The sequence below is a fragment of the Armigeres subalbatus genome, chromosome 1 (genome assembly GCF_024139115.2).
Source record: "Armigeres subalbatus isolate Guangzhou_Male chromosome 1, GZ_Asu_2, whole genome shotgun sequence".
Classification (NCBI taxonomy): Eukaryota; Metazoa; Arthropoda; class Insecta; order Diptera; family Culicidae; genus Armigeres; species Armigeres subalbatus.
In genome coordinates, this window is record NC_085139.1 from 70,224,004 (window position 1) to 70,251,972 (window position 27,969).

The following is a 27,969-nucleotide window of genomic DNA, read 5'->3' on the forward strand; positions in this document are numbered from 1 at the left end:
ACAAAACCTGTCAAAGCCGTCATGGGTGGCTTTCATAATTTCTCTCCTCCATCCTAGCAACTTGAAAGCAGAGTGAATAAAGCAGAACACCTAATGTGTTCTGATGTTTTAGTTTTATTCTAGTAGGGTAAGACGGTATAATGCGCCCCACCTGGCCAAAAACGCCCCCTTTGATTTCTAGAAAACTATAACTAACTAAGGGTCAAATTCAGTTTGTACCTATTAATATTTGTAAAACCATCATCCTATGTGAATATGGGATTTTTTTTGTATTACATAATGAAAATATTTGCAAAATACAAAAAGTCACAGTTTTGATGTAACTTTTAATGTTTGTTTGCTGAACAATCTGGAGCGACTCTGGCATACTGTCCGCAAAACTTGCACTGGAACACTCAGTTGGGCAACAAAATTACTTTTCTCAGTGGTGAATATGATATAAAATTGCTTCCATCTTCAAAAATGTAACGATTTTCGAAAACATGTTTCACTGGCCAAAACGCCCCAGTGTAGGCAGGGCGATGTGCCCTTACCAACTGGACACAAGCGCAGCGAGCCTGCAGCAGTTGCTTCCAAATTGTATGGAAAATATTGAAATGTAATTCATACCTGCTTGAATGGACATATGTTGTTTTTTTAATGTCAAGCGCATAAGGATTTGTAGCCTTTTTATTATGGGATTGATAAAATACTAATGAAGGGCTATTAAATGACTTTGGTTGAGGTGGGGCGTATTGCCCAGGCACTTTTTAAAATTCATTTTTTCACGACTTTTCAAAAAAGCTTTATTACGTGTTATCTGTAATATTTTTATATGACTACTCACGGGCAATGCATTTGCGACTTCCTGGACTACCAAATAACACAAAGTTTGCATAAATTGCGTTGAAAAGTAAAAAGTTATCAAGGAGTTGCCTTAGGGGGGGCATATTATACCGTCTTACCCTAGGTAGAGCAAGCGTAATGCAAAAGCTCAAGTCGTAGCTTCCATGGATCCCATACAAAGTTTGGCTTGGCGAACTCTGTTGCTCGTTGTTTACGCAGTAACGATCGCTCGTAATCGTTGTTTGGTATCCATCTGAGCAAGGCTGTTCACTCACTGGCGTAGGATGCTATGATTGAATTAGATCAATGCTCGTCCGCTTCACTCACGCTTTTAATGCATGCTTGTGACTAATTTGTTATTGACTTATCTTACAAGTTATTCACAATTGTGTAGCCCTTTAAAAGATCTTTTTCTAATAATGACTCTATCTAAATCTGAAATTGGCAGCGTGAGAGACGAATTAGTGTAAAATGACATTAATGTTATGACATTCCGTGACATTAGTTCTAAATTTTGTTCTCATGCCTTACACTTTATATTTAGAACAATGATCTGTGTGACAAAGTTCTAGGATCCTTTAAGCATTATTTAAAAAAAAAACGAATTGTAAATAACTTTTCAAAAAAAAATATAAGCAAATTAGTAATAGCAATACCATGCCATTTTTTGTCATTTCTCTTTGTTGTCTCTGGGAGGGTCTAAACACACAAATCGTCGTGTAAAATTACATGATGAACTTATTATAAAATAAAAATCAAGTTAATAAAGTAGGTACTTAGAAAAAACCTGTACTAGTATACTGCCTATGATCGCATATTTGTAACAATCGACAAAAGTAGGCATGGGAGAAATGGAACGATGAAGTTTGTAATATGCATAAGTATGCAAATCTCATTGATTTTCTAAAAAATCACAAAAATTGCACAAATACTTTATCCAGTTGGAATCTTCGGTAGAAACATTTCCATTACTTGGTATTTAAATGCCATCTATTTTCGAACATTTATGCACACAGCGCATAACGTACCGGCTATAAAGTCGTCAAAATCGCTTTGTAAGGAGAGCGGAGGTAGTTGACGTAAGGCTACCATTGATTATCTATACAGAATAGACCACACCGGAGCTCACAGCAGAAGGAAATGATAAACCGAAGCAATATAAACACGTGACTTTGGAATGGTTCTGATCTGAATCAAATGTAGGCCGTTCGTACTTGTTGACCGTAATTGTCGAAGCACCATTATCTTTAGTGGCATAATCACAAAATAGCTATCAATTGCTTCACATACCTACATATATACATATCAACAATCACGTTGCAGGGATGTGTGAACAACATCTATATCTCAAAAATACCACGCAGATGGTTAATGATTCTGATAATCGAGGTTTCGCGGAACGTTTATGGTAGGAGATTTGTTTTGCAACGAATTGCAAAAGATTATCTTTTCCTGCGTGAGCCATTCATTCATCATCTTGCCAAGTATGTAGTATAAACACCATGGGGGGCTGAAAAAAAGATGTTTTGCAAACACTTCCGTATTTGATTTACTGCATGTTGCAGCGCATCCTTACCGATAACCTCCGATAGCCTTGCTGGTTGGAGTACGGTACAGCCAGTCTACTCCAGGGGATCTTTCGAATTGGGTATAGAGTACCATTGTGCTTGACTTCCTATGTGTATAAGAAATCAGCTCTTGGATTCCATGGACATTGATTCGAGAGCGAATTCGTACGGTAGAAAAAATAATAAGACTTTTAGCTTTCCAGCAAAGTTCAAGCTGCAACCAATGTATGCGATAATAGGCTGCAATTATAGATTGGCCTAGCAACTACGTCTAGCACCGCGGTAATCAGGAAACAAATCATTGTGATAAAAAAATACCCTAGCAGCACAACTCAGACCAATGTTGTTGCAGTGACTCATATATACCTGATTTTAGTTGCATATATATGACCAATAGAAACTTGTTTACAACATATGTGCTTCCAGGGTAGGGAGGATTACAAAACACTCAAAAAAATTCAGTGGTCATCAGTGAGCCCAAGTACACGAATACTTCAACCACTTTGATTTCATCACCACCGATACAAACTCGTGATAGGTGGCTTGCGTTTTCCTTTTTTGAACCTTTTCCTGAAATACACTTCGTCTTGAACATGTTGATGGCTATAGTCTGATCCGTCCAGCTTTCCTTCACAGTCTGTGCAGGCTTCCACCCTCTTCTCAAAGTAACGTACCACAATATCAATATGGATTTCGTGAAAATCATACCACTCTTGTCTATTCCAGCCCTTCGTACCAGTGATCAATAGTAGACACAAAAACAATCACCTTACCTTAACCCTCATGGAACAGACTCACCATATTTGAATGATAGGTCTTTCCTCACTTTCTAAGAGTTCAGTTTTCCTGGACTGAATCTGTAAGGTCAGCAACTTCATCGTAGGATCTTATTCTTGAAATCAGCTGCGCTCCACCTTTGTTCCGATTCTCCGGCATGCGAGCCGGCTGCAGTTCTCCAAAATCCAGTGAGAAGCTTCAAAATTTCGAAAATTCAGGACACATTTCCGAAAATCTTGATTCATTTACAAAATTCAGTTATCTGTGAAAAACATGTGGAGCGTACATAAAAAATGGTTTATATTTATTTTCCTCGAAAAGGTTGAAACCTTGTAAAATATGGAAGAAATAAAATTACAGATATTTTTGAAACTCCTTGACTGAAATCATTAGTATTTGGTTTCATTTGACTTATTTTGCCCTTGTCAATAAGCTAAACTGGACCATTCTAGTTCTGCAAACTTTTTCAAACATCTGAGCTACTTTTTTTGTATGTTGTATAAGAATCACCTCACATGTGACATCGAGTGTGATATATTGAGGTTTGAACGAATGTAATATAATGAGAGCAATGTATGCAAAGGATGCAAAGGCCGGCGGAGGTCTTTCGTCGCTTTGTTGGTTAAAAGCACCAGTCTAGCGTACTGAAGGTTAAGGGCTCGAGTCCCATCGAAGGAAAGTGATTACTTCCAATACATTTTCCAAATCAAATTCGTCTACATTAGACTGGCCCAGGATACAAAAAGTCGTCGGATTCTACCCCCAAGATTTTGCCTTTGGGTAAGAATATTCTCTGAAAATTTCAGCCTGATCGGTTATTGCATAAGCTGGCGCAATCGATTTGAAGTTAATATGGGAGTTTCAACCGAAATATATGGGAAAATACACCTCTGTTACTATTTCGTACAGGAAATTGGATGGAAGAGCCCAATTGAGCCCAGATTTGCAGGAAATTAAGTTAACATGACAATGATCAATTCCACATAAAATTCTACTATGGTTAAATAAACTTTAAATTAGTTTTTGGCTGATCTATTTGGAGTTGGGTTGAACACTTTGAAATGCATTGATTGTCATGAAAACACGCGCATGTAATCAAAGGTAGCCCGTAGAATCATGTAAGATTTGTAACATTAATAACTTCTTAATCTTTCAATGGATTTTAAAGATTTATATATCAGTCGATTCGCAAACTCTCCACAAATTTTCCAGTAGTATCTCTCAAACACATCCTCTGACACACCATGACACTCTTTCTGACGCACCATGTGAGACTAACTTGGATGCTCACCCTTCCACCTGATTCACGCTCTAGCACACAAATCTGAGACTTATTTGGGTGCTCACTCTAGCACACCCTGCCACTCCTCCTGAAACACGCTCTGACACACCATGTGGGACTTACTTAGGTTATCACTTCTGACATGCCATGCGAGCCTGACTTCTCATCTCTAACATGCCACGCGAGTCTGACTTGGATGCTCACTCTCTTCACCTCCGCCATGCCTCGAGGTGTCGATTGGCGCTTTGATGTTGCATGAAGAAGAAGCAGAAAGATGATAATCGAAAAAATCTCCACGGGAAACCATACGAAGAAGTTTTTAAAACTCTTCTCAAAAATTCTAAAAGCAATTTAATAAAAAACGGTTAGCAGTACGGGGTTGGACTTTTCTTTTACTGTATAAGAAACACAATATTTCTATTCGAAATTTTATTTTGTAATATTACACTTAAAACACAGTATAAGAAAAGTCCAACCCCGTACTGCTTACCGTTTTTAATTAAATTGCTTTTAGAATTTTTGAGAAGAGTTTTAAAAACTTCTTCGTATATGGTTTGCCGTGGAGATTTTTTCGATTATCATCTTTCTGCTTCTTCTTCTTCGTGCAACATCAAAGCGCAATTAGCGATAGGTACCAACAGTTCTACGCTACGACCCTCCTACCTCGGCATATGCAGTCCATACTAACACCTATGCGGTCACTCTTCTGCCATGCCTCGTGGTGGCGACTGCGGTTGCCACCCGCTGCGACACTCTTACCTCGACATGTGTAAACCTCTCATTCACTTCCCCGCGCTCAGCCTGTTTTTGCTCTAACTAACCAATCACAAGTTAGTCATGCTTGTTGACTGCTGCTCGGCGCGCCAGATTCTCTGCAAGCTGCAGGCAATCTGAGTGGTTGCAGTCGAAACTGCGTTCCACTTCTCCACCGCTTGGCACATCCTCTGGATAAGGGTATTCGGGATTGTGTCCCGACCGCAAACGTCTAGCATTGCTCTTCTTTCGACGTCGAAACGAAGACATACGAACAGTATGTTGTCTGCAGTTTCGTCAACACCTGGGAAGTCAGAGCAGATGGGGCTCTCCGCGTGCCCAAACCTGTGGAGGTACTGCCGGAAGCAGCCATGGCCTGACAGGAATTTTGTCTGATGGAAGTGAACTTCCTCATGGGGTCTCTCCACCCAGCTCGATATGTTAGGTATCAGCCGGTGGGTCCACCTACATTTCGAAGAGTTATCCCACTCGCGCTGCCATCTGGCAACCGAAGTCGTGCTGATGCGTTCGCGGGCTCCTCTTGTGCCACGTAGCTCGAAACACTCCTCGTCTTCCCGGATGACCATCCCGACTGGCATCATGCTCACAATCACGTAAGCTGCATCGTGTGATATCGTGCGGTTGGCAGATATCACTCTGAGACACATTAAGCGGTACGTGCTCTCCAGCTTCCGCAGGTAACTGGTTATCTCCAGAGTTCTCGCCCAGGACGGGCCGCCGTACCTAAGAATATATACGGCAACGCCTGCCAGTAGCCTACGTCTACTGGCACACACCTTGGAACTGTTGGACATCATCCTCGATAATTCCGCAACAGCAGTCGAAGCCCTCTTGCACACGCAGTCGACATGGCTGGCGAAGGCCAGCTTATTGTCGTCTATTACGACCCCAAGGAGCGACTTTACCCAAGTGAATTACTGCATGTTGAACCGACTTACGGTTGCTGACGATAACAACCTCCGTCTTATGTTGAGTGAGCTGCAGGCCGCTAGCGCTCATCCAATCCCCCACCGCGTGTGCTGCGATCAGTTCTACCTCGGGAATTGACTCCCCGTAGACCTCCAAGTTTACGCCATCTGCACCATCTTAACACCAGGAGAGAACTTTAGCTTCAAAACCCCGTCATACATAAGGTTCCATAGTACCGGGCCCAGTATTGAACCTTGCGGAACTCCTGCGGTAATAGGAACGATTATCTGACCGGCATCGGTCTCGTATAATAGTACACGGTTCTGGAAATAGCTTTCTAAAATCTGGTACCGGCTAAGCCGGTGTAACGAGAGCGCGATGCCGTCCCAGCTTGCACTGTTGAATGCGTTCTTCACATCAAGTGGCACTAACGCTTAGTATCGAATACCTCGCCTTTTCTGTTGGATCGCAATCTCGGCGGTCTTAACCACCGAGTTAATAGCGTCCAACGTGGACTTACCCTTGCAAAAACCGAACTGGTTGTTAGACAGGCCGTTCGTACCTTCTGAGTACGGGGTCAGCCTGTTGAGGATGATCCTCTCTAGCAACTTGCCCGTCGTGCCTATAAGGCAGATTGGTCTATGCGGCGATGGGTAGCCTGGTGGCTTCCCGGCCTTCGGCAACAACACCAGTTTCTGTCTTTTCCATCTTTCGGGGGATCTGCACTCATCTAGGCATCTTTGCAAAGATAGCCTGAACATGTTCGGGTTCGCTAGATTGCTGCCTTGAGAGCGCTGTTCAGAACTCCATCAGGCCCTGGAGATTTGTTCGTTACCAGGGATTTGGCCACCGCGGGTAACTCTTCGTTCGTCACCGGAGCCACCATTTCGGCCGCACCCATATTGCCTTTTTGTGCAGGAGGCCAGGGACTTGTGGCTCGAGACGGGAATAGTACCTAGATAATCCTCGTCAACCTATCCGGGGACCGTTCAGGGGGTGAAGAGCTCCCTTTGGTCTTGGCCATCACTATCCTGTAGGCGTCACCCCACGGATTTGCGTTTGCTCCTTCGCATAGGTTGTCGAAACACGCTCTCTTACTGCTCTTGATGGCCTTGTTAAAGACCAGTTTCGCAGCTCGAAACACTTCACGGCGGTCCGCTCTTTCATCCTCTGTGCGGGCACGTTGCTTCCTTCGTCTAGCCTTGAGGCATTTTGATCGAAGCTTGTAAGTAACGCTTGACCCCTTCGATTGGTGTAGCGGCTGCCCCACTCCACTGCCCAAACGTTCAAATCTCGTGCTATTTCAACCGGCTTACGACCCACTAGGTCAGACGATAGCCTATCTATCATCTGATTGAACCAGTGGGGCATAGCAGCTACAATAGAACACACCATTGATCTTGGCTATCGCGACACCCTCAGCAGAGGAGTGTACTACTTCTTGGATCGGGTACCGTCCCGTCGTGCAAATAGCCGCCATCTTAGACCCGTCCGCCATCCAATTGCCGTTATCGACAGGGACGTTGTACGGGTTGGACAAGACATCAGTCCTCGACTCCGAGACCGACTGCCACAACAGCTGCTGGGCAGTTGCACAGTGGTTAAGATTCAGCTGTGTTACTTGCACGGCTTATTCTTATTTTTCTCTCCGATGGGACACGAAGACCTACCCATAACGTGGTTACAGGCTTGCTTTTTGCTGGCGCAGATAAGGCACTTTGGTGCCTTATCACATTCATGCACCTTGTGCCCTTCCTCACCACAACGACGACACAGGTTGCTACGGTCTGGGCCCTTACAGTTGTAGGACTTGTGTCTCAACTCTAAGCACCGATAGCACCTGTCCACTGAAGGCGGCTGGAGTTTGCTCACTGGACATACTGACCAGCCGATCTTCAACTTCCCTCGCTCCATTACCTTTTTGGCTTCCGCAACCGGTAACCTAAGGTAGGCTACCTGCGTGCTAAAGGGACCGCCTATTAGGCGTACAGAGGTCTTGTCGACCTCTGTACCGCACTGGTCTCTGGCGGCAGAGACGACGTCATCCGCGTTCGTGACCTCGTCCAGTTGCTTGCACTGGAGGGTCACTTCCGCCCCCAACGACCTCATCTCGGCATCGTCACCCAAGACCTCTTGGGCCAGCTTCCTGTAGTCAGTCCCACTAGCCTACGCTCTGCGTTTCAAAACCAAGATCGTTTCACCGGTCTTGGTGCGTCTGACGCTTCGCACGTCCTGACCCAGCGCCGGAAGCTTTTCGGGCGACCGCATCGATTAAAGGACTTCAGCGTACTTTCCCTTATCAGTTTTCACCAACAAGGCCTCGCCTCTGTCCTTAGCTTTCTTTGCGGGTCAAGATGCGTTCGACTTCCGCTTTGCCATACTGACCAGCTGCCAGGGATTTTCGGTCTCTTGTGCCGATGGCACAAGCTGGCTGGTACCCTCTTGCGGCCCGGCGACTTGCGCCTGGTTGATGCCTTTCGTCTTTTTGGGCCGAGAAGTCACCTTCTCGGGTGGACGCCCTTCGGGCTCCTCTGCACCCCTATCTGCTCCACCCAGAAGATGACGACCCAGACAAACAGTTGCACGTCGTTTGGTTTTGCTCTGAGCGCCTTCGCCGGATTGCTGCCTGAGCCGTTTCGGGTTAGGCGCAGTCTTTTCGTCATTAGTTGTCAAGGCGAAATCAATCGCCTCTTGGGCCATGGTTGCTCCTCCAAGGAAGGAGAAGGCATCGGTTTGAGCACCTTTGTCGGCCTTCTCTCTTCCCACCACCCGCCTGATAAACGCATCCTGTTCTTGTCTTGCGACTCGAACAGCCTGGCGAAGCATCCGAAGGTTCTGTTTCAGTTCCTTACTGATGTTCTGCCTTGCGTTCGCGAACTCGATGATATCATCGAGTTGCTCGGCGACCACCCGCATCCCGGGTAGTGGCCCACCGAGCGTGCTGATAGGGCTATACCCTGTCACAGCTGGGGAGACTCCGGTGCTGCTAGTTGCAGCCTCCGTCACTCCGCTCTCCGCCTCCCTGGGAGGAGACCTCTTCAAACCCCCCTTGGCAAAGGGGTCTACCACCTCCATGCTTAACGCATCATCGAAAGAATTATTTTGTTTTGTTTCACTCATTGTAAATGGGTCCCCCATGTGGCTGCCGTCGAATCCTAATGGAGTAGTCGCTTTTTATGATCCCATGGCCTTACAGCATGCAGGGAGGCCATGCAAGGGTTGACACTTACGTGTTCAGAGCCAGATCAGCGCAAGTCAGGGAAGGGCATCTGAGCCTACTCTCACCCAGCAGGCAAAGCTTGGTGGCAGGATTGGACAGCGTGCTACAAGGCCCGCCACGGTTTTAGGGGACGGAAGAAAGCCTAGCCATTAGCCCACTCGCCGTTTCGAGTCAGTGTCACTCGGCTCTACTAAGAAAGTAGAATGTCAGACTGCCAGCCCTCGCTTTCATATTATTACAAGGACAAGGTCCGTTAACACGCGGCCAGAATGCCATAATCAGGATGTTGCTGACATTGATCCTGATGTGCCAATTGGCACTCCTTGGGCTCCTGTGCGCTTTGAGCGGCACACGGTCGCTTTGATAGGGCCTGCTTGCGGACACATGCAGCTTTTTATAGAGGTTTAACAGAGCCCGCTGCCAAGCCCCACCACGTCCTAACTCGCAGCGGCCGTGGGGTGGGGTCGTTAAGCCCTTGGACATAGTCTCTGCTGCCCCGATTTTACGTAGTTTACGTCAAGCGGTCGGTTTCAAGAGGCTCAGAAGAGTCCCTCCAAGATATTCAGAAGCCTTCTTTCAAGTGGCTCGAAAACCTTCCATAAAAATGCTCGGAAGGCCTTTCAAGGGGCTCGGAAGCTTCCTTTTAAGATGCTCGAAAGCCTCCTTCCAAGAGGCTCGGAAGCCTTCTTTCAAGAGGCTCGGAAGTCTCCCTCGAGGGGGATTAGAGACCTTCTTTCAAAAGGCTTGGAAGTTTATTTTCAAGAGGTGCGGAATCCTGCTTTCAAGAGGCTCGGAAGCCGCCTTTCAATACGCTCGGAAGTCTTCAATAGTCAAACAGTTCTGTAGTAAGCACGTATGTATGAACTTATTTTGAATTGGGAAGTTTGACGGAAAATGAAAATTTCAGGAAAGTTTTTGGAGATAGTTTTCAGGTCCATTTTTCATATATCTTATGAGTTACGCTTATTTCCATTCACAGCAAAAAAATAATGGGGGTACCTCAATTATTGCAAAAGTTCGAAGGGGTTCAAGAAAAATGTGAGAACCGCTGATCTATGGGAAAGATCTGCACTAGGTATTGAACACCTCATTACGATTCCTCAACAACTTGAATCTTCAAATCCGGACTTCATAAACTGAATCCTGAAAATTGGAAATATTTGAAAAAAAAATCAAATGACAAGCATAGGAAAAACACTTTTTGCTCGGCCAAGGCTCTGCACTCTCGGAACGATCTGGTATCATGTATTAAAACCAGGGTTCTCAACTTTCGCTTCAATGAGACCAAAGCAAGCGTTTCTCGGGCCAGGGGAGAATCTTTTTCCGATGTTTATGTTGAGGATCTTCTTTCACCCATCAATCTTTCTCTAGAACTAGTCTTGGAAGATAAACGAAAATCTTGCCTATTAGATGAAAAACCTAACCTCAAAAGTATGGTATAGCGTTCCAAAATTACTCTTTGGATGAAAATTCGTTTGTTTGTCACCTAGGTCTTTACCGATTATCTCGAGGTGTATTATATCGCTTGTCGTGAGTAATGATTAGTTTTACAGGCGGCTTATCGGGCCTGTACAAATCTCCTTTCTCGCCGGGAGGCCGTCGTGTCAATTCTGTTCAGTGTTCCACCCAATCAGAATTGCTTGGTCACGTTTTCTGAATGTATCGCAGCTGTAAGATTCAAACAGTCAGAGACGATAGAAACTCAATACATCCATCGTTAATTTGGGTTATGAAGTTTAGAGAAAATTAATTAAATAAAAATCTGGTAAAACTAGTGCTCGAAACACTACTATTTATTATTAAAACTCATTGCACAAAGTCAAAACAAATGTTGCAAAAATATAAATGATTACGAAATGATTGTTTAAATTTTGAACACACAGAACAACCTGTGATTATAAAACATCATATGAGCTTCTGTAACCAGAAGCAAGCTTAATATCATGATTGGTACATTAAACAAAGTTAAACAAACATTGCATCTTGCCTATTGATATAATATGTATAAACTATATGACAATCATCAAAAAGTAACGTCAATACCAAGTACGGATGGTGGGTCAAAAGATTCATCTATTTTTCTAAAATATTTAATCATTTGTGAAATCTCACATTTACTAGTGTGAAGTAGTTTAACGGATGTTTCCTGTATTTTCTCATCATCTGTTACGTGATCATATGATTCAATTATCACGTTGTAAATCTAGTAATCGCTTCGTCGACTTGTTACAGCTACGTCTAGTTACAGCTACTTAGAATGCTTAAAAACAATAATAATTATTGCATTATTATCATTCACAAGTACCAAGTCTGAAACTGATAGTGATGGCTGTTGGAAAGAGAATGAGTGCATTGCAAGGGGTTCATTTTCTCACCCGTGCATGCAGTGTGACACTCATTTGGTCATCTGTCTGGCACGCAGTCGTCGCTTGCCGGCGTTTTCGCCCAACCGCCTCACACTGCACCCAATCCGCGATAATCTGATGCCAGGCGACGACGCCGCGCGCCGGCTGGTACGCCGCGATGAATGTATGGATGGATACCAACCAACTAGCCAGCCCAGCGACGGATGTGCCTCGTTCAACCGTGTTTCGCTGTTTATTGAGAGGGGTTTCTGTGAATTCGCTTTCAGTAATATCGCACAGTTTGAGGTGAGCGCATATATCATTCGGTCGTTGCGTGGTCTAGTGAAGAAAGAAAGTCAACTGAAATCCCCGCCGGTGTGTGACTGGACTGTGATATCCGCCAAGTTCCTTCTACATAGAGTTTAGTGTGTGACTGTATAGGAAGTCAAAGTGTAAAGTTTTCCATCGAATCCATCAAGAATGGCAGAGGTAATTTATCCCACTTCACTTGGATGGAAATTTCCACGGTTCACTCGAGGAGATTCGCCGGCAGATAAAAACGAAAACGTTACTCGGAGATGTGTGTTAGTGAGGAAAAATTGAAGAAAACTCACAATCGGATAAATTACTGCGCGTGAATCGAGAATGCCCTGCGTTCAAAAAGGTTACTTGAATGTCGTCAAAGTAACCTTGGAATAAGGTGTCACACTCCCGGTGCTTCATTAGCGCAGTAGCCCGGTTACAGGCTGACACTATCTCGATAATGGGAAATCACATGTTCCATAATAGGTAGTAGGTATGAAGGCAGAATATATCTCGCTCGTCCGTCATCTAATAATTGTCGTCGTCGTCGTCACCGGTGGCTTCATCGATTTGTTGTTGATTCATTTGTTCATAAAGGAGTACTCAAGTTACGGTCGGTTAAGATTAGGCACGTTAGTTGAATTTGAATCACTCAGTTGAATATTGAATTGGCTTGACAAAAATTAAACATGTTCAATTTCAGTGCAAATCTAGTAGGTCGAATATGATGTACATGTTCATTTTGCGTTCAAACGATTTGTTACATTCACTTGAATCGCCTAACCCTTCGGTACGATTCGAACCAAGACCGGCTACCGTAGTCGAGGGTGGAGTTGATCTTTTGTAAACTCAATAACACTATTCATTGTCTATAATATCTAACATTGAATGACACAATAAGGAGTGACCCAAGCAACCAAAAGTTCGGATTAGACTTGAGGATTGAACTAAGAAGTTCACAATTAGTTCGAATATAGCTCCATTGTTCATGAACCGAACTTAACTCTCAATTAATACTATTAATGAACTTGAAATTTCAAGAAAGTTGCTTATTCCTCTTTATCTGAACTTTAAAGTTCACTTTATGCTACTTAAATTATTGTTCCGAACTTCTAAAAAGAAGTTCGGTTAGAGTACTAACCGCACTTCTAATCAGCTTGGAAATCAATATCATTCAGAACTATAAAGTTCACACCACGCTACTTTGGAACTTGTTCCGAACTTCTAATATCAAGTTCCACGATAGCACAAACCGAACTTGTTGTCAGCACAAAAGTTCACAAAATATTTGTTTACACTTCACAAGTACAAAAAAAAATCTGAATAATACCTTGTAGGAACTTGAGCATAGGCACACTGCTAAAAAAACAAAACAAAGTCAAACTGTTCAAAGCCGCCTATCAGGTCCACATGAACTTTTTATAAACTTTAAAGTTCAGAGTCAAGCTCCATACGAACTTTTTGTGAACTTTCCAATTCAGAATCAGTTCGGTATGAACTTTTTGTGACATAAAGTTCACATTTAGTGCCACCTTGACATTATACGAACTTTCTAGTTCACATTTTATCCCAATTGAACTTATGGTGAACTTTGACACAAGTGTCATATATGAAAGCAACTCATGAAGTAAAATTTTGCCACTTTACATGTCGGTCGTATGAAGCAGTGGTACGCATCCCGGATTATAAGAGGAGGACTGGAGTTCAATACTTGTGGTAGGCGCATCGTCACGTGGAGTCTCGCATCCTAAATAAGAACAGCATCTACATTCTAGCGAACAATCATTGAAAAAAAAAATTAAAATAGTTCTTCCAATACATCGCCTTGTGGTTTTTATTTTATTTTGTAAAGTACACTCTAAGTTCCTTTGGCTAGCTGAATAGCATGCTATACAGGACTCTCACCAATTGTTTTGTGAACTTTAATGTCCACTTTACAGCTTGAAAATAACTTAATGTGAACTTGATAGTTCGATTAACTACTTAAAAAGTGAGCTGAATAGAACTCTATCCAGAATCCCTCTTGGAGCTGAATAAGCCAGAAATGTACTGTTATCCGAACTTTTGGTTGCTTGGGGATATTCTCCCACACTAAACAGCGCGTTGTATGTTAATCATTTTTGAAAATGCAGGAAAGCTGAATAACTGAATAACTTCCATTTAAACGACACATGAGAGCTATGAGACAATCATCTGTTGCCAAACTTAAATATAGACAAGTTATCAAATTGAATTAATACATTTCAATTGTATTTTTTAAGGAGTCACAAAAAACAAAAACGAAAGACGCTGTAATCTCGACTGAATACGATTTATTGCTAGTAGTGATGAACTTAAAATCAGATTAAAATGCCTAATCAGATAATGCTTAATACTCTAGCATTCTTGTGTACACTAGAGCTGTGCGCCGTGGCCGTCGACGATTTTTAAGCGCCGCCGCTGCATTTTTTTTATCACGCCGCCGGTGAATTTTAGGCGCGCCGTTGTAATACTTTGGGTTTGGGGGTTGATATCCCTCCCTTAATTTGTGAAAAGAAAAAATCCGTTTAAACCCTTCTTACACATTTGAAAAATTTCGACTGCACCGATGAAATCACCATCACTTATTGGTGCACGCAAAAAAATGCTGCGGTCGAAACTACTATTCCGAGGGTTAATTTAAGAATACGCACCGACGATTTTCAGCAGACAACAAACCCGTTTGATTTTACCATGCGCGCAGTAAAAATCAACTGTGGTCCTGGTGGAATGTTGATGCATGCACTGAATCAGTGGTGAATTTGTCCGAATGCGTGGTTAATTTAACTGAAAATTTGTGGTTGTTTTAAAAACATGGCGTAGTCTACAAAATAGTAACCGTTACCATGGAATTTTTTTCTCTTTTTTTTCTGACACTTCGTCTGCAATCCGAATACTTGATTTCGAGCCATCCAGCGTTGCACGTATCAGTCTAATCAGTTTCGCCTGAAAACCATGTTCGGACATTATCTGCCACAGCTCATTTCTTTTCACTGAATCGTACGCTGCTTTGAAATCAATGAACAGATGGTGAGTCTGCAAAGTTGTACTCCCGGAATTTATCAAGGATCATCCGCAGGCTAAACATCTTATCCGTCGTTGATCGGCCTTCACGAAAACCTGCCTGGTATTCGCCGGCAAAAAACTCCTCAAGCGGTCTCAGTCTGTTAAACAGGTTACGCGACAGGGTTTTGTACGCCGAGTTCAGAAGGGTGATCCCTCTGTAATTGGCACACTCTAGTCTGTGCCCTTTCTTATAGATTGGGCATATGAGGCCATCCAACCAGCCGGCAGGCAGTTCTTCATCCTCCCATATTTTGTGTTTAAGAAGCTCGACCAGGATCTCGTCCTTCCCAGCAGCTTTACTGCCGCTGTTTGTGATCATTTGAATCAAATAGCATTTGACTTCTTGTTCAAGGCGTATCCAATTTGGTTATATGGATTACAAAGAGCACGAACCATTTTTGGGAAGATCTAGCAGCCAATAGGGCGTATACTCAAGGAAATTCTCGAAGTCCATGAATAATATTATTTTTTAGGGCCAATTTGGTTATATAGATCAAAAAGTGCAATATTCATTTTCAAAAGAGATAACAGCAGTTTGGATTCGCATGCCGACCTTAAGGTCTAAACTCTAAGGAATTCTTGGATAAACTGAAAAGGAAAATTTGTTGAACGCTCATCCAATTCAATTCTATGGACCACAATCAGCATAAACGATTACAAAAAGCTAGCAGCTCTCAAGGACGTCAATGCCTATACTCCAGCGAATTCTTGTCTTTTCTAATTATTCGTGCATATAAGAGGAGGCCGTTGTGTTTATTATTTCACTTGCACGAAGAAAGCTTAAAAACGGAAAGATTCTGGATTATTGTCTTTGAACGACGCGGGACACAATGTCGGGCAGAAATTCAATTCTTAGTTGTTTGATTGAAGTCAACATAGAACACGGATTCTGGACTGTTGAGAATTAGTCTTCCAAGAATTCCCGCTCAAAGAATTTTGAGGAAATCCTCCGCCAGGCCAGAAGTTCTGAGAACTTGCCCTTTCAGATATTATGGAGAATTGACCTTTCCCGTCAAAAATTGTATTTCGTTTTATTGTCTCAGTCGATTCTTTGGCTTATTTAAGGTCAACTTTCCCAAAGAACCCATATTTTTGAAGCCTCCAATTAACTACGTGTGAGCCGGCCTGAAAAATTCACCCGATGTTCGTTCAAAATCGGGCAAATCGTAAAAAACAGGACTTTCTCGATTTTTTTTTTAATTTAAAAAATACTTAGAGGCGTAGAAAAATATGTGTTTTTTGGGAAAGTTGACCTTAAATAAGACAAAGAATCGATTGAGCAAATAGAATTTTTTTGACGGGAAAGGTCAATTCTTCCTCAAAGGATTTTTGGGAATTTTATACCTCTGCAGACTGTCACATTCTTGAATGCTGAACAAGTTCTCCTCATAAATTCTAGGAATTCCAGCTCTATGAATTCTGGGGAACTGATTTTCCAATCATTCTGGGTTCTTACATCTCCAGAAATTGTGGGGAATTCCTTTCTCAGGAGTTCTGAGGACGTACTCCATCAGAAAAGAAGTGCACCCTACCCTCCCACCTCGACCCAGGTATTTTGCTAAATTCTCTGGAAATCTTCCCCCCATATGTTTTCTTCAGGAGTTCCGGAAGCTCGTTATAATATTGTGAAATATTCTTGCTATTGAATTTTTGGAGAATTTCTCCTTCAGATACTCTGGGAAACTCCTCCTGCAAGAATTATTTCTACAGAAATTCTCCGGAATACTCATTCAGACAATTTTGGGGAAGATCAGGGAAATCAGATCAAGAAAAAATCAGGGAAATCTCTCTCACACGTATATTAATAAATCCATCCCCAGAAATTAAGACATCAGGGCAATCTCTCTCACACGTATTTTAAGAAATCCATCCCCAGAAATTAAGAGGAATTCCTCCTCCATGATTTTGGAAAACTTTATCCTCTGATGATCCTGGCGAATTACTCACCGAAGCTCAGATTTTCTTCTCTCTGATAACTCTGGGGAATTTCTCCCTCACGGATTATGAGGAAATATTCTCCTAGGAATAATAGGAAAATAGGACATCTAAAAAGATCCTTCTACAAAAAATCCTGTGAAATTCTTATCTATTTAAATGAGACGAATGTGAATACCGGTTGCATTTGGGCAACCAGGTAAACTCCATTGAAAACTGCACACTAAAATAAACTTGTCTCGACATCATGGTTTTATTACCAGAACAATGATTTAGAACATGGGTTCCCAAACTTTGGGTCGCAAAATATAAAACGTGATTCATACTTTCGTTCCTATTCCGTGTCACAAATCTATACGAGTTTTAAATTTAGGTTCTAAGTAATGATGAGAGAACAACAAATTTACGAAGCCAATGGCCTTCACAAATCTTACCTAAATGCAATCCAAAATTAAACGGTGTTGAATTTCATTACTAATAAGATTTAAGAACAACCTAATAAAGATAAGAAAATCTATTCTAATCCAAATTCAATCCAAATCCAACCCAAATTCAATCCAAATCTAATTCAAATCCGACCGCAATCCAATCCCAATCGAATCCAAATCAATTGGGTCCTAAAGCCCTACATCGTTTATGGCTGCAAACGATAGTGCATCGGTCAAGAATACATGAACCAATATTATATAAATTTTGATAATAGTGTGAGTCAGTATAGATGATATTTTTGTGTTTGAGACTTTTTAAGACGTGTTTTGGGCTGAGCAACGTCTGTCGCTGAAAAGGCAACATATCAGAACGAATGAGCCATTAGCCCAAAACGTCAGGCCCATACTGTCAAAGGTTGAGTCAGGTGCCATTCAGTGTTTTGCTAGTGCGTTTGAATCATATTATCACGTACGTCAAACAAGACCGAAAATGTCAGGAAAGCATTTTCCATCTATTTTTTAAATTTTAAATCAAACGATTTTCCTTTCGAACCTTGAGTCGGAAGAAAAACTGACGCGTTCAGGATGATTAACTTCATCATTCCCTGAAAGAAAATCGAATATCGATTCTTCATTTTAGGACCCAATTTAATTCATAGTATAGTGGGGCTCTCCTTAGCCGTACGGTAAGACGTGCGGCTACAAAGCAAGGCCATGCTGAGGGTGGCTGGGTTCGATTCCCGGTGTCGGTCTAGACAATTTTCGGATTGGAAATTGTCTCGACTTCCCTGGGCATAAAAGTATCATCGTGTTAGCCTCATGATATACAAATGCAAAAATGGTGACCTGGCTTAGAAACCTCGCAGTTAATAACTGTGGAAGTGCTTAATGAACACTAAGCTGCGAGGCGGCTCTGTCCCAGTGTGGGGATGTAATGCCAATAAGAAGAAGAAGAATAGTGCACTATCAATCTGAACTTCAGCATATTGATGTTGACCTTCCGACCAAACGCGTTGCAATTGACATGTTACTTAAATTCCGCAAAATCGGAGATATTATACTCAAATGAGAGTCGCTAAAACTAGTACAGTGTTGACCCGATTTTATCACGTCCCGATTTTATCACGTTTTCGACCCGATTTAGTCACCCCAAAAAATTTTGTCATTCTTTTTATTTTCTTAAATATTACCACAAACAACATTGATTTTCATGAAATAACTTTCACCGCCTGTAGTTTATTACGAACGACTTCTGAGTACCTGAGAAAAATTCTGTAAGCAATTTCGACAAGAATTAAAGCCCCAAACGCAATACAACGGAACGGCGACGGAAACGGAAAATTTGACAGTTAGCCCATATATTTTCTGTCAAATTTGCCGTTTCCGTCGCCGTTCCGTTATATTGCGTTTGGGCCTTAACGGGTACCGTTCAAGCATTTGGCCTTTCCAAGGCATAAAATGATTCATATTTGTGGAATGAATTAAAAAATTGGATTTTTTTTCAATTTTGTTACAAACCCTTTTTTATCACCCCAAAATTCATCAGGGGGTGATAAAATCGGGATATTACTGTACTGCTAGGCAATAACTCCAAACTAATTTTACGCATAATAAATTCGAACTTCCGAATAGCTTTGAGAAATCTGATAACCTTAGTAATTTTGCAAATTCCAAGATATCTAACCATTTCCCGACAGTCTTCGAGACGCGTCTTGTGATTTCGCAAACCACAAACCAGTTTCCGACGGTCTTCGAGACGCGTCTTGTAATTTTGCAAACCGCGAACCAGTTTCCGCGGTCTTCGAGACGCGTCTTGTGATTTCGCAAACCACAAACCAGTTTCCGACGGTCTTCGAGACGCGTCTTGTAATTTTGCAAACCGCAAACCAATTTCCGACGGTCGTCGAGACGCGTCTGTCACTGTTCCGATTTTATCAACTGAAACTCACGGACCGTGTTGATGAAAACGAAACATATCTGTATGGTAACAGACTTTGAAAAAAAATCCGTACATTAAGTGCACAAGAATGGCAAAACAGTGATCAACGTTACCCCATTTTACGGTCCACAAAAGCCGTTCCGCGAAGAAGCGTGCCGGTTTTGCGCAGTGCCGCTCACCAACACGTCTACAGATGCGAATTGCGAACTGTTGAATCAAAATCCAGCTGATTCTGACGACTCCAGTTACATTGAGGTTGGTGAATCAGATAGCACTTGTTCTTCGCCAAATCAGATGGTAGGTACGACGTCAGAATGATGACGATACAATTTTACCGTTGTTGATCATTCATGTCGATGGGCGATTGCGTAAACGTTCGGACTGGTCGGACTCAAGTCATATCGAAAGTATGAAAAATAAGAAAATTTATAGAATTTGGTGCCGTCAAAAATATAGAAGGGTTAGTTAAATAAACCATTGCAAAAACGAATGAAACGAGATTCTTAACTCTTTGTTCTCACACAGACGGTCCGTCTGGACTGGACTGGATGGTGACGATCGCCACAGTTCTGGTTTAGTGATGATGGAAGCAGAATGGAAAGTGAAAATATTGAACGGAGAGGGTTCCGAGCTTATTTTTTTCGATTTTGGATGTTGTCTTCACTCGTTATTTCGCAAGCAACCATTGATGTGTGTAATTGAACGGAACACCCTTTCGATGGGATTTTCTGCCTGTAATAGCAGTTTGTGCTGCGTCAGCACTTTTTCCTGTATGGGCTTGTGGACGTATAACCAAAAAGGTCGTTGATCTTTCGAATTGAATTTTTGATATTGATATTGAAAAGTGTTAATTTTTATTTTTATGCAACTTAATGCAGCAGCTGATTTAGTTGAGGTTGAACATTTTGATTCGTAATTGTTATTTTTTTGTAATTTTAAATGTTGAAACTGGTTGTTCCTCTGCTTTGAATAAATGCAGTGGCGAAGCATTCACATGAAGATGTCCCAATATGAGACAATATTTCTAAAGTCGTCAGGATAAATTATTTAAAAAAGGACCGGCAATATTTTTTCTAAATGAAACATGGTTGTCAAATTAATATCAACTTTAAGCACCTGCATTTTTGAATAGCTATTTTAATAATTGTTTGTTATATATTTTTCCATATTATATAGAAATGTCATACATGGACTTTTTTTAATTAATAACTAAGCTTTTTAGTGAAATATTAAGATAAGTTAGTAATTTTCTATTTAATTCTATTTAGTGTTACAAACAAGTGGAGAAAGTTAATGGATTCGTATACACTAGCCTTATGACAATAATTTCTTTTGAATAAATTTTTTCGCCGATTTTCACTTATTTGATTAAAATTTACGAGTTGTATTAAAGTCAAAAGTTAAGATGTATCAAATTGACGTCTTTCGACTAAGCTTCCATCTGATGCTCTCTAGGCGCATGTCCTAGCTAAAGTTTATAAAACGAATCTCTCTCTGGGAATTGACAAACTAGCTACCCTTCAACTTCAGTTTGTTTCTGTCAAGCGAAAACATATGATTTTCGCCATTTGTTTTTGAACGCTGTTTGCTTCGCTCTCGAAGTTTTTGCATTCGAGCGTCCCAGTGTCGCTCTTTTTGTACCAGTTCGGATTAAATGCTATTTTTAACTTCGACACCAATCGTACGAACGATTTCTGTCTCGGAAAATGCCACCCCCATGAACAGCATTTTAGTACACAATGTTACGTCAACGAAAGTAAACAAACCCCAATTATTTGTAGTGTGTGGAAAATTTAATTCCTCCGGGACACCTCCCAATCAGCCCCCGTTCCTGACCATCCCTTGAGCGTGTGATAAAAAAACAGCTTTATCAGAAGAGTGAGAAAAAGAATACCAAGCCTTCCAAAGAAATTGATAAGCGTCTTATCAGCGCATCTAATAACAGCCATCAATGATCAAACAGCTGTTTTCATAGAACCAAAATTAATCACCCACCCTCCCACGTGCTTCAAACCGCACATCCGAATCCGCATCAACGCAACACCCTCTCACGTCAGGCGTATATACAAAGTGAGTGCCATCCCATCGCGTCGCGTCACGAAATGAACGCTTTCTACCGAGAGTTCTTTCGTCGTCAAATTTGTGCAGCGTCGTCGTCGACGACGACGACGCTACCGCCGCCGTCGCTGTTGATCCTTCGCAAAAGCTCGTTGCCGTTGGTGGCGAAAATTGTATCGATTTATCGCACCCTTCATCATTCGAGTTCCGCGCTGCACCGATTCCGGTTGTCGTCGTCGTTAGCTTTGTCACCAATAGTTGCATCGTTGTGTAATCATAGTCCGTGCGTTAGAAATTTTCACAAATCCGTCGCGTCTCGTTCCGTGGTAGTTCTTCCGACAGCAGGTTCCACTGCCGACTGCCGACATCTGCTTCCCCTCGGAACCAGCGGGACCACTAGTGTACGGTCGATTTCTGGCTTTGCTGGAAAGCATTCCACCCCCTATTTTTTCCTTCCCTTTTCTTCTTTCTCTTCAACTCGACTGATAAGTGCTTTCCACCGTGCAGGGATGATGGTCTGGGTGTCCGATTACGACTGCGACCCAAAGGTGAGCGAGCTTGTCCCCGGTGCAACGAAGCCGCTGCAAGCTGGAGGAACATCCGTCCGTGCGTATGTGACTAATCCAAAACAGCAACAGGGGGAAAGTCGGGATACAGTTTGGAAAGCCGTGAAAATGAAGTCGGATGCGACTCATAGTTGAGGGGCTCCTCGAGCCCCGACCTTTGTGTAAATTTTGTGCGTACAGGGAGGTCAGTGTTGGCGCGGGAGTGACATGTTCGGTATCGATTGCCAGCTTTATGGATTTTCAATTTGCGGAAAATCGGTGGGTGTTGGGTGGCGATGGAAAATTTTCATGACTGCCATTGGTGGGTTGAGTGCCCTTGAGCAAGGGCAGCTCGAGTGCGATTGACTGCGTACAAAAGGGAAGAGCAATGCAACGAGCGTCATTAAAACTTGAATTTTAATTCTAAAAATATGCATCCCTTTTGAAAGGTGTGAAGGTCTGCTGCATAATGTGTGTACAGAAGCGACTTTCAATATATTTAACGGTGATGAAGATAGAATCTGGTGTGTTTTAGTTGCAAGTAAAACAGGCATTCCAATTACCTTAATTCATTTCGCACTACTCCGAGATAACGAGAAAAAAAACTTCATTAAAATTTAATTTTTTCGACACAGACCAACAGTTATTGGCAAAATGTCCTTGCACTCGCGGTTTGCAAATTGCAATTACTTTCATAATTACACTTCAAATCACAAATTTGGATTTGTAATTTATCGCTAGAATACCTATTAAAAAAAATATTATAGAATATATTAAAATCTCATAATTGTCTTTTCACAAACAATACCAGGAAAAAATGTGGAATTATTCGTTTAATGCTTTGTTAGGCCGAATTTGCCTTCACCCCACAAAAGCTTACCAACGTGGATTAAAAAACTGTTGTTTAAAACAGCATAAAATACCTACACAAACATTTTCCTATTCCTAGAAAACTGCGGGTAACGGTAACGCACTCTGTTATAGTTCCTAGTCGTAGACAATCACGCAGAGATCGAGTGCGCTGTGTTGTTGGTAAACAACTAGACTTACCGATACAAAGGGCCACCAGTCGTGGATAGTAAATTTGCAAACCTTCGCAAGAAAAATGTGATAAATGTGATAAGCGTTTGGTAAACAATTTCCGAGAATGACGCGAGACTTTGTTTATGTTGTTCTGAGAAAACACATACAGCCACTTTTAAGGAATGGAACTCTCATTGATCACATGTTAGTATTTCACCCGTCATTGCTGCAACGGGTTTAATTTATTTCGATTAAAAACGGTTTTGCAGACATTTTAAAACAATTATCAAGTGGGATAAATCGCGCTTTCGTAGAACTCGTTATCTCAGCATAACATTTTCGATAATTATCATTTCCACGAAATGACTTTACGCCTTATATTTTAATGCCATGGATGATAATGGTGATGATATCAAGACAAAATTTTCAAAACGACTTATCTGCTTTTGTAAACAAAGATTCAAACGACGATTTGACGAATCTGATAGCTCTCCCATGCAAACCAGCACCATCAACAGGTAGTGGAATCATGAATCATGAGCAGTATAGTCCGACTGCATTGAGGACAAAGTGTGTTACGTTTATCCCGAAAGCTAATAAGAAGGATAATCCAAGCAGCGCACATGTTCCAGATAGATCACATCAACTTATATATGACCAGATTCAGTCACAATTTATTTGCTGCAACCAGATTCACTTGACTTGTGCTGCTCGGGAAATCATCCCCAAAATCCTTCAGACCAATTAGCTTAGTTCATTATACTAAAAATGCTCCTCTAAGCAAAACTCAGTTTACATATCAGGAGGGCAAATCCTCAGTAACAGCGCTTCACAAGTTAGTTTTAACGCATTTGCCCAATGGCCGTTTACAAGGAGAAGAAATAATTCTTTTCCCATTTAAGAATTTAAAACTCAGTTTCTAACTGAGTCAAACCATTTGGAATGCGACTTGACAGTAATCTGAATTCGAACTTACATCTTGAAGAAGCATTAAGCAAAGCTACAGCTCTACAAGTGCTATATGGATAAGTAATGCGACGATCGCTAATTCAATGGATTTATACGGCGTTGTCAAACCCAGAATGCAATACGCCTCTTTAGTATGGTGGCCAAAATCAAACGAAAAGGTGGTGCAAAAGAAGTTGGAAAAACTTTAAAGATCAGCTACTCTTTCAATAACTGGTGCAATGACCAGCACGCCGAACAAAGCGCCTTGCTTCACATGCTACGATTGGATCAGTTCTAGAGCAACATTTGAAAAGGGCGTAACAGCCAAAATTTATTCCTTCTGATTCCTCATCCTCATATATAACTTTATATGTAGACAAAGAATCAGAAGGAATAAATTTTGGCTGTTACGCCCTTTTCAAATGTTGGTCTAGAGTTTTTATCCAATTTGAAGCAGAGAAGAGTGCTTTGAAGATCAAAAGAGATTTTAACCTCTTCGAAGGTGACCTGAAAGTACATCTCGTTATTCTAAATAAAATAAGTATCAACCCACTGATCACAAACAATGATGACTGTATGAGAAGATACAGTTTTTATCGATGTTTTGGTGTAATTATTCTTGAGCAAAGTATATGAACAAATCACTGACAAAAAGACATAACACTCGTCAAATTTCCATCGTTCACTGATTTACTGGTCAATTCAAATAATCATTAGTTGGTCAACCGATCACTAGTGGCGCTCGCATCGGATTCGCTCGAGTTTGACGTGTGCTTACTACCGCCATCTGGTTCGTGATTTGCCCAACTAACTGAAATCAACAGATGTCGTTAGTGTTTGAACGACGATGAATTTGATGAGTGATTGTTCAATGTGTTATGTCTGTTTGTCTGTGGACAAATGGTGGACCAAATTTTCGCTCATGATCAATTGTATTTTACACCGATGCGATGGTTCAAAGCTGAACAATCAAGTTGGAGCAGGCGTGACGGGCCCAGGGACAAATATTTCGATTTCCATGGGCAAGTGACCAATCGTTTTCCAAGCTGCAGATCAGACTACTCTTGAATGCTCTAATCTATGCTTACGCCGGAGTTACAGGCCAATACTTTTGGCCGAGAGTGTATGTCGTTTCTGCGGTATACACGTAAAGGATTTGGAACATCTGTTCTGCCATTGTCCGGTAATTTTTAGAGAGAATTCAGTTCTTCAACAGGAGGCTGATAGAACCCTCTGAAGTTTGGAGAGCAAGTCGCAATACGGTAGAACGATTTATCAAAATCATGATTCCGTATTGGGAAAACGCTGGTAGTCAAGGTGATGCAATTACTCTACAACGTAATGATGCGTCAACTTAACATAGCCAACTATTAATAAGTGATGAACTTGGAGTTATTCGAAAAAAATCACTATTGTATCACCTTTAAAAAAATTAAAACAATTCCTCAAAAGCACTGACCGCCACGGTAACTGGCAGCACACCTTCCGTTCGGGCCGCGAAACCAGCACGTATTATGCATCGTTTGGGAAGATGACGCCAGGGACGCTGATCACTATTTCGGGATAGCTTTCTTGGACCTCTCCAAGGCCTAAGACCGCGTCTTGAGTTTTGGACTAAAGTTTTAGGAATCATCAGAAAATGTACCACAATTCGTACTTCCTTCCTAGTCGCTCGTTTCAAGTCCTGCTCGGGAGCCAAATATCCAAAACGGTAGAGGAGGAAACCGGGATCGTCCAAGGTTCCGTAATCGCGGTCACTCTCTTTCTGGCCGCGATGGAGGATGTTTTCGTCAAACTTCCCAAAGGTATCTAAATCCTGATTTACGCGGACGACTTTCTCTTAATCACGACTGGGAAACATCACAAATATACCCAGAGAAAGCCTTGATATGGTCAAATGGACTAAGTCTACCGGCTACCAAATGTCTGCGAAAATGCACCAAAACGCACCTCTGCGATTCAAAGCACTGACCCACCGGAAGGACTGTTAGAATCTTAGGCATCACAATCGATAGACGGCTGACCTTTCGCGACCACCTTCATTTGATCCGGAGTGATCGTTCGACAATGATCAAAATGACAAAATCCATCTGTAACGATAAAGTGTTGACCGACATGGGCTTTCCTAGGAATCCCAGTTCTAGCATACAACAATCAGTTTGCCGCAGTACCTCTTCTCAAGAAAAAGGGAGATTTCTACGCTCGGGTATTAAATTTAGGCACCACTCAAACATTCTCTCTAGCCTTCCAAACAGTAGTGAACGGAGTATGAGAAGTATGGGTCCCGCAAAGTGAGATGGCTCACTCCTCAGCGATATGGTTCGCACTTAGGATTGCGGTCCATACAGTGAGCTGAAATGCGGTAATAAGATCTTCGGATCGGGTTGTAACTGGCATATGATGAGTTGCCGTTTCGGATCTGCAAAGCAGATATTCCTGCATTGTAGATTCCTTTGTTCTCTATTTGTTTTCGTTCCTGAGATGAGGCAAACTACAAGGCTCGAACAATCACTTTTGTGAAGGCAAGCCAGTTAGACCAGCCGACTGCAAGTAAGAGTAGTGTTTGGAAGTGTTGAGGAAAACGTATTAGTTATTGGAGTTTCTTATTAATTAACTGAATACCTAATTAGATCCGTGACCGAGAGGAAAAGAACGTTCTAAATTCTAACCGGATTGAACAATAATCGTAATAGTTGTCAAAAAAAGCATAAGGTGAGCCTAAAGTAATATTTTGTGAAATAAAAAGAAATTAATTTCGTTGTTGGGTAGCTTTCCCTTCAACGAAAGGTTTTGAAAGCCCCAAGTGCCACGGAAGTTTTGCGGTGACGGATCTGTAGTTCTTCGCCAAGGTGGTCACCAGCATCCGGTGAAGGCATGAGAAGGCTCTTGAAACTCATCATAGTAGGACTCACTAGCTTTCCTGCCGCCTATGATCATCTCACGACTGACTCAAGCTCTCGAATCGACAGTCCTCTGCAAGCAACCGACGGTCGCAGTCAGGACGTTTGGTCGTCCCAGTATAGAACTCAAAGCACTAAGCTGTCTGCTCAGTTCCTATACCGCTCATCGCACTATCTCGCCCTCTCTGAATCCTCGTGGAGGCGTCGAAGTTCACCGTATCGTCTGTGCCAAGAAAGCATCGTGTTCTCCAGCTCTCCTCTGTAGTGAGTGACGAATTTTGGTGATGGTTAGTCGGACCGACGATACCAATTACTGATTCTCTCCGTGAGTGATCATCGTGTGGACCCTTCGCGACACTCGTCGTTGAGTTGAACTGAGACGGGTTTCCGTCGTTCTCGATTATCGACAAGCGAGGTTGGACGCCGTCTTCTCCGAGTTGCCTCGCAACACATTCCACGAATCGACGGTGTTGGTTGTCACCCCCTATATACCTACTCGACTACGTCGCATGCAAAACAACTCGTCGTCGTTTCGGCAGATACAGCAACATCGAATGGCGCCCATCGTACGTAGTAGGAAAATGATACCTGCAAGTAAGTTAGTTAGATTCCTTTGAGCTCAAAGTAGGAACTCCCCCAAACCAAGAAATTTGTAAAACCTATGTAGGAAATTATAAGCATGCTGCCTTTTTGAAATTGATATTCTATCCTTTTACTTTTTTTAAATTTAATTCGAATATCTTTTTCCCGGTTTGTGACTTGGTTCGCTTCCGTTTGGGTTGATCAGAGACAATCGAGTGTTTGAGCCACTTAGTAAACTCGCCCTAGAACAGAGTCTTATAGCCGGACCTGTAGAAAGCGTCAGCAGTCTCTCTAACCCGAGAGTGGCGCTTAAGCTGCTGTACGTTGTGTGCACAACACAAACGTTTCACATCTTCCGACGAAGAACCAGGGCGTCCTCACAACACTTGCACCTACAATCAACAGAGCCATCAGGATTATCTCCGGACTCCTTCCGTCGACACCACCTTCCGACACAAGGCCACTATAGCAGCAAATCAATTAGCTATCTGGAGAGAGCTACGGGCAACATCCTAGCGGGCAAC

General features: G+C 42.2%; 1 protein-coding gene across 4 annotated transcripts in view; it reads left to right on the forward strand.

Annotated features, from left to right (window-relative positions):
* The window catches only part of LOC134226904 (pyruvate kinase-like), a 48,110-nt gene that overhangs the window by 12,102 nt on the left and 8,039 nt on the right, over window positions 1-27,969 (forward strand). The window contains exons 1-2 of one of the 4 annotated variants that reach the window (XM_062708023.1): window positions 21,715-21,848; window positions 21,955-21,995. The exons of 1 other annotated variant lie outside the window; for it this stretch is intronic. In XM_062708023.1, the coding sequence (XP_062564007.1) occupies window positions 21,957-21,995 (39 nt within the window). In that variant the 5' untranslated portion in view covers window positions 21,715-21,848; window positions 21,955-21,956. Of the gene's footprint in view, window positions 1-11,992; window positions 12,190-21,636; window positions 21,996-27,969 lie in introns of those variants that run through there. 2 more of the 4 variants (XM_062708031.1, XM_062708015.1) reach the window with 2 other exon arrangements.